This window comes from Carlito syrichta, unplaced genomic scaffold (assembly GCF_000164805.1).
Source record: "Carlito syrichta isolate Samal-C Ts95f unplaced genomic scaffold, Tarsius_syrichta-2.0.1 Scaffold313394, whole genome shotgun sequence".
Classification (NCBI taxonomy): domain Eukaryota; kingdom Metazoa; phylum Chordata; class Mammalia; order Primates; family Tarsiidae; genus Carlito; species Carlito syrichta.
Window position 1 is genome coordinate 124,004 of NW_007257490.1, and position 11,612 is coordinate 135,615.

Below are 11,612 nucleotides of genomic sequence, written 5' to 3' on the forward strand. Positions count from 1 at the left end.
AACATCTTAAATCAAAAAGTCGTAAGTTTCTTAGATTCAGAAAACTAAGACAGGGAGGGAGAAGAAATAAATTTATTTAAGAAAGGTTAAAAATAAGATGATGAAACATTAAAACTTTATAAAATATATTAGTTGAAAGATTTAAATAATAAGAATGATTTCATTACTCATTTTAAAAAAATAGAATTGTGATGTTGAAAGGTTTATCTATCATGCCATTAACATTTCTGTGCAATAAAAGATAACATTTTCAATTGCCCATAAGCATTTTTCTTGTAAAATATCTACAAGCAAGTCATCTAAACACACAGTTTATGTCCATCAAAAGACGCACAATATAATGACCACTTGATATTATTACCTTGATTAACATAGAAATTGCAACTGGTCTCTGATATTAAATGTATGTTTTCAGACTAGTTAATAGTTCACTTGTGGGCCATTCCAAAACATTATTACTTGTCTTCTCACTAATCTGTCAATCGAAAACTCTATTACTCTCTGATCAAAGGAACTTTTTAAAGTAAATTTTATTGTTTATATTTAAGAAATGCAACGTGATGTCATAAGATTATAAATAAATGAATACATATATATGTATATAAAGACTACTATAGTAGTATAAATTAATATATCCTTCATATCATCTGCATACTCAACCCACCTCTCATGGCAGAGCAGCTGTCATATACCCGTTTAACAAAAGTAAAGAAAACAGCGCACTATTATTAGCTGTAGTTTTCTTGTTTTACATTTTTTTTAACTTATTTATTCTACATGTTTTCTACTTTTCATTCTTCAACGTTTTTCCCTCCATTTCTTCTCCCTGGCTGTGAATCTGACAGCCATAGTTTTATTCTTTTTATCAATTGATTTGAACTTTAAAAAAATTCCACATACAAGTAAAATTATATCATCTTCACATATCTATAAATAATCCCCATCCTCACAATCAGTCTTATAGGAACTGATATGATTTTACTGTTCAGAAGAAGTGATCTACTTATTTGACTTTTTGGATTTTCTCTTATCTTTTGTGGATTTGATAAATATCAGTAAGGCAAGTTTTTTTTGGATAGGAGATTTTATACTGGTAGGATAAATAAATATTATTTCTTAATAATTATGCAAATCAGATTGCTAGCAATTTGAGAAAATAACGAATCTAGCCTAAACTGAATCTTGTAGCATTGTCACTCATGAAGATCTTTCAAAGGAAACAATATTGTTAAGTTTTTATCTGTAGCATCAGATAACATAATATTCCTCATCCTCATCCCAAAATATAGGGAAAAATACCAAGATGTGTTATTAGATAGGACTAATTTTGATTATTTCATGGAAATGCCATCAAATTTCTGAGGAAAAACTTGGTAAACCACTGAAAGCATTTTCCAGATATTCAAATTTATGATTGTTTCTTCTTTTCTAAATTCTATATTCTGACTCATTGATTTCATGAATGAATCTTTATAGCATGTATTGCTCTTTCTCTGGAATCAGAGCTATCATCAGTTTTTGTTGAGGTCTGACAATTAAGTTGGCTAGCTTGCCACTGTGCACTTATGTTGACAGAACTGTACAGCTATCCTTATTGAAACACTCTTCCTGCTCCCCTGATCAGGCCCCAATGACTTTTTTTCTTTACCTGAAAAGGAAATATTGAAAGGAAGATATTTGATGGCATTTGGTACATCAGGGTAATACAGCAATGGCTCTGATGGCCATTCCAGAAAAACGTTCCAAAAAAATGTTCCAAAATTGCTTTTCTGGCCATGCCAGAAAAACGTTCCAAAATTGCTTTGACTGGCATCAGTCATACATAGAGCTTCCCAAGGATAGTACTAGAATGAGTTCACAAACTTAATTGTCAGTCTCAATGAGATTAGCTGACTGGTAACAATTATAGAAATTTATAGATTAAAAACTTTTTTAATCAGAAAAAAAGTTTTCATAAAAACAGTTATTTTGAATAAAAGCAGTTTTAATCAGAAAATATGTAAGATAAAGATGAAAGAAGAATTAGTGAAGATCTGTTTTCAAGAAAAATGTGGGATGTTTTTAGACTTATTTGGGTCCTTACTTGTACTTAGGAAATTTGAGAATGAAACAAATCATAAATGGTGTAGTGGACTGTTGGAAAAAAAAGTAATGTTCTGCCTTCAAGGGTAATATGGCAACCTGATTACACAACATGTTAGCCCGTTTCCAACTTCCCACTAAAATGCATTTAAATGTATATTGAAATTATAAGAGTTCAGAACAACTTGGAAAATGAGAAAAATTAGTCAAGTGATTGAAAACTTGAAAATCATTTCTACAACCTAAATAAAGCTACATTATAAATAGAAATTATTAAAGACTTCATCAATTTGTGAATTGAGTATAACAATAAACCAGAAACTGATTAGAAATGTAGTTTTGCTCAATTCAACTTATAATCAAAGAAATATAGTTGACAATAGCCATGGCTTTACTGTTTTGCTTTAAAAACATTTTTTACAGATACTTGCCATATTCCCCTTTAGAAAAAATTAAAAATACCCATGATAGCACAATAATGCAATGTTATGCTTATCTAATAATCAACAATATTAGCTAGAAATTAAGATATTCATATGTGATAGAAGGCAAAAGAAAAAATAAATGCAATTATTTTGTTCAAATTTGCTATAAGTATGTAAACTCAATAATTATTTCTAATAATATGTTAAAATTATAAGCATTCAGCAAGTAGTAAATTTTTAAATAAGCATTTCTTTTACATTAAAAATATTTTTAGAAAGTATAACAGAAAGACAAATTTTTAAAAAAATTCAACAACTGTGGCTATGAATAAACACACAAATACTCTTATAGGGACTTGTAAGAGAAGACATTTGAGGAAATACACATTCCTCATTGTATCTATAGTCATCCTACTAAAACAACTCTATAGCTGCACTGTAGTCAAACTAATCACAATATTTTAAATCAAACAAAATGTTTATACTTCCTAGGGGAGGTGAAAATCTAGAGAAAAAAGAAATTTTTTCAAAAAACTTTTGAAAGTAATACTTTAGATTTTATGGTTAATAAATTATAATATAGAACGACATTATTTTATACAGTAGAGTACATAAACAAAGAATAAACAAACCCTTCATGACAGAACATGAAGTATAGACATAAAGCAGATATCCATAAAAATATTGAAAATAGGCTGAGTGCAGTGGCTCAGCCTGTAATCCCAACACTTTGGGAGACCGAGGAGAGAGGATTGCCTGAGCCCAGGGCCTCAAGACCATCATGGACAACTTGGTGAGACCTTGTCTCTACAATAAATCACAAAAACTAGCCGGGTGTGGTGGCGTGCATCTATAGTTCCAGCTATGTGACAGGCTGAGGCAAAAGGATCGCCTAAGCTCAGCAGGTCTAGGGTGTGGTGGCCTTAAGCGTGCCACTGCACTCCAGCAAAGGCGACAAGAGTGATACTCCAACTCAAATAATAATAATAATGATGAAAATATTTAATGAATATTGATTGACAGTTTACATTATTTGGGAAAATATGGCTTATTTAATAGTGATATGAGCAAATGAAAGGCTAAACATGTACTTAATTTTTAACTGCAAGTACAAATATTCCAATATATAATTTAATATAATGAAAATTAAAGTGTATAATGAAAGACAAACTGTTTTTTTAAAGATGTGCTTTCGGTCTTGGAAAAGTGGTTCACGCCTGTAATCCTGGCACTTTGGGAGACTGAAGTGACAGGATTGTTTGCGCCCAGGAGTCCCAGACCAGCTTGTGCAACACAGCAATATCTTATCTCTATAAAACAAAACAACAGCAAAACTTAGCTAGGTTTGGTTGCATGGGCCTGTAGTCCCAGCTAGTTGGTAGGCTGAGGCAGGAAGATCACATGAGTCCAGGAGGTTGAGACTGTGGTAAGCCGTTATTATGCCACTGTCCTCTAACCTGGGTGACAGAGTGAGACCTCAACTCAAAAACAAAAACAAAGCTACAAGTGAATTGAGTAAGCTATGCCCCACAAATGAGGACTGGAAATCATAAAGTGAGGATCAATACATAGACTAGATACACACAAATTATAAGGCATATCAAACTATTATTTTATTTACAGTACAACACATTACATAAGTTATTTTATATAGGTTAAAGCATTTTTACAAACAACATGGCAGAAGACAAAATAAATCCGTAGAAACAAGACAGAATATAAATTATCTGTGCTTATGGAAGAAATTCAAATGATGGATAATATTAATATAGGCTTAAACACTTTTAGTGAATAACCAAAATTTGCTTAAAATGAACAAAATAAAATTGCATATTTGGTATATAACTGGAAAAATGAATATGATGGTCAGTTTCTAATGTTGTTGAAGACGTAAGTTGTTATAGAGACCTAGGCTTTTATGTATGGATTTAGATTAGCAAAAATTTTTGAGGACATAAATATGTTAATGCCACTCAAATATTAAATTATTACACATATTAATTCTGAAATCCCTTATTTAGGTTAGATGGAGATTGAAAATACTAATACTATTCAAAACCTTTCATAACTTTGGAACTTGTAAGGCAATATTTATTAATTTTATAAAAACAATAGAAATGTTTCATGGCTTCTCATAGCCTCGGAATGATGGGAAATCTTCTAATAATTAGAAAAATTCTTCAGTTCTCATCTAAAGTACTCCTACTTCCAGAAATATTTTCTAGCCTTTCCTCATTCCTATTCTATGCTGGATTCACTATTTATATTATTTCATTGATTAGCTATAATTTTAGAATTGTTGTATTTATTATTTTATACAGTTCAGCAATCATCTAAGTTTTCTACAGAGTTCAGTGTCATTTTCTGAGTATTATTTACTTTTCTTCCAGCACAAATTTTGGAAATTTTTGGAAATGAGGAAATTTGGTAAACATTTAAGTTAGAAATCAGTATATAAGTTATTAAAATTAAAAGTGTTTAAAAATTTTCTGTTGTTTTCAACTTAAATGGTTAATCGTATTGACGTATATGGAATCACAGATTATAGTAGACACAAAAGCAGTGGAGAAAAGAGTAAAGACTAACACTTAAGACCCCAAATTACTAAATATGAATTTTTTACTTTAAAAGCTATGGCAAGAAGAGACATTAATGGTAGCCTGCTTAACAGTATCTTTCAAAATTTCAACAAGGTGTTTGAAATAGAGAAACTTTAACATTTATTTATTTTGTTTCTAAGTATATTGCATATATCCCTGATTACAAAATGTAACAAGAAAATAAGTCAGTACATGGGTTAATAAGTTACAGAAACACTTCCAAATCTAAATAATGGCTCAATTAAGTTAAAATTTAAAGCTCTGCTTTTCTTTTACTCACTCTCAACAGGAAAATAAGCGAGTGTAGTATAATAAGATATTTTGAGAAAGGAAGTGATCACATTTCCATAATTTAGATTACACTATATTGTTATAAAAATGTTTTATTTTTAGTTATTGTTGTTTTGGTTTTCTGTGCCTAATGTATTCAAAGTGTATGTATTAACATTTATCATAGGCAGATCTATATAGGAAAAAAGAACGTTTATAGAGGGTGAGTACTTTCAGCAGTTTCAAGTGGGTCTTGGAACGTATCCATCATGGATATGAGAGGATTACTGCATACCTTACCTTAGATAAACTGAAAGTGCTTTAGAGAGTTCTTGTATAAATGTTTGCAAGTTTTAAGCGTTTAAAATGTTTCAGGCAAATAAAATTAAATCAAAATAATTTCTACTTTTTTATTATTAAAAATATTACTGACTGGTAAAGTTAAATTATTTTTCTTTACTCATTCATATATAAAATATACTAAGCAGAGCTCAGTGGGTCAGCCTGTAATCCTGCGCCTTTGGGAGGCTGAGGTGAGTGGATTGCCTGAGCCCGCAGGTTCGAGACCCACCTGGGCAGTGAGACCTCATCTTTACAATAAATCAAAAAATCAGCCAGGCGTGGTAGCGCATGCCTGTAATTCCAGCTACTTGGAGGGCTGAGGCGGAAGGATCGCCGGAGCCAAGCAGGTCTAGGCTGCGGTGGCTGGGAGCGGCCACTGCACTCCAGTCTGGGCGACAGAGTGAGACTCCAACTAAAAAAAAAAAAAAAAAAATATATATATATATATATATATATATATATATATTACACTTTGATTTACACAATATACTGATGTGAGTTTGTCACTAAACACTGGGGTAAAGTTTCACTCAATCTTATATAATGCAAATTTAGGAGAGTGTTGATTCATAATATAATAAAATGTAAATGTTATTTTCCTCTATTATTACTATTCTTACCCTTCTTACTATATTCTGAAAAAATGTGTAATAAAATTACCAAACTATATTTAGAGCAGATTTTGAGTACAGAATTTTGCTAAAATGGTATTTATATTTTTAATAACAACACAAGTGGTAACATTATGCTATTATAATCTCAGTGCTTATTTAGTGTTTTCATGAGTATTGAATAAAGGACATAGAATATTTTAATTTGATTTGGATCATGTATATCTGTTGTTTTCAAATAAGATTATGTTCGGTACATTTAATAATGTGGGCATCTTTTGAGAGCAATGAAAGCATAGACAAAAAGCCTATGAATAAAGGGAAAAATAAAAACAGAAAAACAGTTATCCCTGCCTTTTTCTTGATTGGGAAAATGCTAATCTGACAAGTGGAATAAGAAATATACAAATCTAGCCTAATTATCTATAGAAAATGAATACTTAATTTACCTATAGATTACTTAGTCTAATTTTTTTAAACTACATATCTTTATCTGCAACTTTTATGTCTATAATACAAGTGATAGAATGTATTTAAGGTGCAGGAAAAGGTATACAACTTTTAAATGAATATTGGAAAAATGTGCAGCTTAATACACAATGAGTAAGTATTAGTCTCAGTGAGGGACTAAAAGAATCTCACTGAAGACAAAAACTTAAGACAGAGGAGAGTAGTTAAGAACATAAGTGCTACAGCCCACAGAATGGGTAAAAGTATTTGCTAGCTGTATATCTGACAAAGACCTAGCATCCAGGATTTACAAAAAACTCAAAAGTGCTGAAAGGAGAAAAAAAATAAAACAGTCCCATTTAAAAAAAATTGGGCAAAAGACATGAATTGACACTTCTCAAGGAATATAAACAAGCAGTCAACAAATACATGAAAAAATGCTCAGCCTCACTCATCAGAGAAATACAAATCAAATCATACTGAGATATCACCTAACTCCAGTAAGAATGGCTATCATAAATAAAACAAAAAACAGCAGATGTTGGCGAGGATGCTGAGAAAAGGGAACACTTCTAAACTGTTGATGGGCATGCAAACTAGTTCACCCTCTATGGATAACAATGTGGCAATTCCTAAAAAAACTAGAAATTGATCTTCCAATTCCTCTTTCAATGATCCAGCAATTCCTCTTCAGGTAATATACCTGCAGGAACTTAAAATAATCTACAAAAAAGGTACCTGTACATGCATGCTTATTGCAGAACTAGTTACAATAACAAAAATGGAATCAACCGTGCTGCCCATCAAACCTGGACTGGATAAAAAAAAGTGGTACATATATACAATGGAATATTACACAGCCATAAAGAAAGACAAAATTATGGATTTCAAAGCAACTAGAATGGATTTGGAGTCTATCATAGTCAGTGGTCTGTCACAGAAACAAAGAACTGAGTACCACATGTTCTCACTCATAAGTGGACCCCAAACACCTATCATCATACTGCAAAAAAAGAGATTTAAAGTAGCAAGACACTGTTGGAGGAGAGCAGATAACATCAATAAGGGTGCCTGATTCTAATCCAGGTGAAGTGGCATCCAATGGGAGACCCAAAGCTTCACTTGTACTTAGACCACTTATATACCCCATCCTGACTTATAACCCACATCTTACCAAAGCAACAACAACAACAACAACAACATCATTGGCCAGACCCCGTGGCTCAGCCTGTAATTCCAGCCCTTTGAGAGGCTGAGGCGAGGGGACTGCCTGGGACCAGCCTGGACAACTTGGTGAAACCTTGTCTCTACAATAAATCACAAAAACTAGCAGGGTGTGGTGACGTGCGTCTGTAGTTCCAGCTACTTGGAAGGCTGAGATGGAAGAATCGCCTAAGCCCAGCAGGTCAAGGCTGTGGTGGCAGAGAGCATATCCCTACACTCCAGCCTGGGCCACAAAAAGTGAGACTCCAACTTAAAAAAAAAAAAAAAAAAGAATATGACTGCTGAAATCGGACTTTCTGTATTCAAAGATTGACCACTTAGATGCTGCAAAACGTTGGCACACTACTTAACTGTTTTTAAAAATATAATTAAGTTATTTATTATGAAGTTGTGGGGTAAATTGAGGCTTTACTATATAAGCAGGTTGCATGCAGGTGAAGTTTGGTCTTACTCCTGTTGGTAGTAGTGAAATAAACGAAATCAGTTAATAAAATCAAATTGCTAGCAAAGTAGTAATATTAACCAGCTTACTCCATTTTGTTTAAAACTCATCTTAGTTATCCACCTGACCTAAAAATCAATGCCTACGTATAATTACAGTAACAATCCCATGACTACAGACCCCCAGTTTTGTCTCCTTTGGGCAGGTTATGCTGACCGTTGCCTGCTGACCATTACAGAACTCCTTCGCCATAGTTCCCGTGTAATTGTATGCTTTGTTAACTGAAATCAAATGTTATACTTTGATATTTTCATAGTTTGTTCTTATATTCTGTTAGTGACCTAACCAAGGTAACTCCATTGTATAATGATTCTTCTTCCTTGTTTCTATGAAACTACCTTAAACTGTATCTTAATGACAGAACTCCAGGGACTTTCTGGGAACTGGCTATACCCACCTGACATAAATTAATCAAAGCTCCTTAACAATCAAAGTTCCCTTTTGGTTGCCAAGTTGTTAGTTAATAATTGCTAAAGTCACTAAGTTGCTATATGTAGCCAATGTTGAAAATTTTGCCTATAAAAGTTTGTCACAAACTGCACCAATTTGCCAAGAGTTTTTCTGGCGTTTGCCTACTCATGACCCATGCGTTTAATAAATACATAATTAATTAAACTCAACTTGCTGGCATAGCTTCTTCTTGCTTACTCGGTCATAACAGTAGACTACACACCCTTTGTGTTGTTGGGTCCTCCGCACCTTCCTACCTTCCTCCTTCCCCTAGTAGTGCTCAGCTATTTGACTATTCTTGAATTCAATTTACTCTCTGTAAAGCAAGGCTCATAATAGCACCTATTTCTTAATGTTTGTGTGGGGATTAAATTATCAAATATTTTTTAAATGCCTAGAATAGTCCTTGGTACATCTAAGTTATTACTAATAATGTAACTGTTTGTTAAATAATACAAATACACTGTCTGTGGAGAATTTCCAATTGCTGTCAGGTAAGTAATAGTTTCATCATTCTCTTTAAAATAGTAATAAAACATCCCTGGGGACATGAATTCAAGAATATCCATTAGTCTCATCTTTGATGATGATGTAATCACAGCCCTATAGTTCTCCCCTGATGAAGGACTTAAACATATATAAATTACCTTGAGAGAACAAAGTGGCAAATCTACCTTTGGGTTTTTCAAACTGATTTGAGTTTTGAGCAAGAATTGTTGGATAGAAAAAACAGACTGAATATCAGCATATAAGAAAAGGCAATGGGTAACTGCTTTTCACAATGACACTAAAGGTTTAATACATACTTTGGAAATAAAATTCTTTATAATCTTGAATTACTTGAAAAAAGATAAAATTCATTTTCATCAGTTTTTCTTTTCTTTACCTTCAGTATTCTACTAGGGTAGAAATTGTACAATACACTTAGTGTACAGATGTACCTGTATACAGGATGTAAACAGCAAAGAGGCTACCTAACAACTTTAATCTAATTTAATCTAATGAACTTCATGTTACATAGTTTCTCACCTTCGCTCAAATCTTTCCTGTAGGAAGAAAAAGAGTTGTATGAATGTTATCGCCAAATGGAAATAATATCTGACTCATATACAAAATACCTCAAGTTATAAATGTCTACTTTTCCTGCTCATGACACCAATTCCTCAACCTTTTTGCTAACAGGCTTCCCTGGCTTGAAGAAGTACTATCCCTGGCTCTCCATCCCCTTCTCCTGTATCTATGCGATGGTACTCTCAGGGAACTGCCTGGTGCTGCATGTGATCCATACAGAGGCAAGCCTGCATGAGCCTATGTTTTACTTCCTGGCCATGCTGGCTCTCACTGATCTGTGCATGGGGCTGTGCACAGTACACACGGTGCTGGGGATCCTGTGGGGGATTAGCCAGGAGATTAGCCTGGATGCCTGCATTGCTCAAACTTTCTTTATTTATGGTCTATCAGGCATGGAGTCTGGAATCCTTCTCTCGATGGCTTTTGATCGTTTCACAGCAATCTCTAATCCTCTGAGGTATACATCTATATTGACCAATGCCAGGATCATCAAAATTGGGCTGGGGATTTTAGTTAGGAGTTTTATACTCATCATGCCTCCTATAATTCGCCTAAAGTTGTTTCATTACTGCCGTTCCCATGTCCTTTCTTACTCTTTTTGCCTTCACCAAGACCTGCTGAGACTAGCCTGCTCTGACATCCATTTCAACAGCTTCTATGCCCTTGCTTTGGTGATCTGTAATCTTTTGTTTGATTCTGTGCTAATTATCATCTCCTACATCCTGATCCTGCATTCTGTCTGGGCTATTGCATCTCGAGAGGAGAGGTTCAAGTCCTTTCAAACCTGTTTCTCCCACATCTGTGCTGTTTTGGTTTTCTACATCCCAATCATTGGTCTGACCATGGTGCATCGCTTTGGAAAGCACCTTTCTCCTATAGTCCATGTCCTCATGGGCAACATTTACATCATCTTTCCGCCTCTGATGAACCCGATCATCTATAGTGTGAAGACCCAACAGATCCGAGGCAGGATTCAGAGATTGTTCTCCATGAAGAGGAAATAAAACATCTTAAATCAAATAGATGTAAGTATCTCAGATGCAGAGCACTATTACTATACAGGGAGGGAGAAGAAATACATTTATTTAAGAAAGGTTAAAAATAAGGTAATGAAACATTAAGATGACATTAATTGAAAAATTTAAGTATCAAAGATAGCTTAATTATTCATATTTTTAATTCAATTTTAGTGTTGAAAGATCTAAGAGTAATTTATCATGTCCTTAACGTTTCTGTGTAATAAAGATCATGTTTTCAATTGTCCATAGGTATTTGTTTTGTAAAAAACTTTTTACAAACAAGTCATCTTAACACACAGTTTATGTCCATCAAAAGAGGCACAATTTATTGACCACTTGATATTATTACCTTGATTAACATAGAAACTACAATTGGTCTCTGACATCAAATGTATTTTGTCAGACTGGCTAATAGTTCATTTGTGAGACATTCCAAAACATTATTACTCATATTCTCACTAATCTTTCAATAGAAAACTATTACTCTCAGCTCAAAGGAACTTTTATTAGCTTTTTGAAAATAAATTTTATTGTGTATATTTAACATATGCAACACGATGTTGTAA

The 11,612-nt window shown here is 33.3% G+C and overlaps 1 protein-coding gene across 1 annotated transcript; it reads left to right on the top strand.

Moving 5' to 3' along the window:
- The first annotated feature begins 10,086 nt into the window (after positions 1-10,086).
- Positions 10,087-11,031, top strand: LOC103272960 (olfactory receptor 51V1-like). Its single transcript, XM_008070424.1, has one exon. The coding sequence runs from the start codon at positions 10,087-10,089 to the stop codon at positions 11,029-11,031; it is 945 nt and encodes a 314-aa protein (XP_008068615.1).
- Positions 11,032-11,612: the final 581 nt, after the last annotated feature.

Excerpts from the sequence above, each read along its gene's own strand:
- LOC103272960 (XM_008070424.1), top strand. The coding sequence starts at position 10,087 with ATGTCTACTTTTCCTGCTCATGACACCAATTCCTCAACCTTTTTGCTA.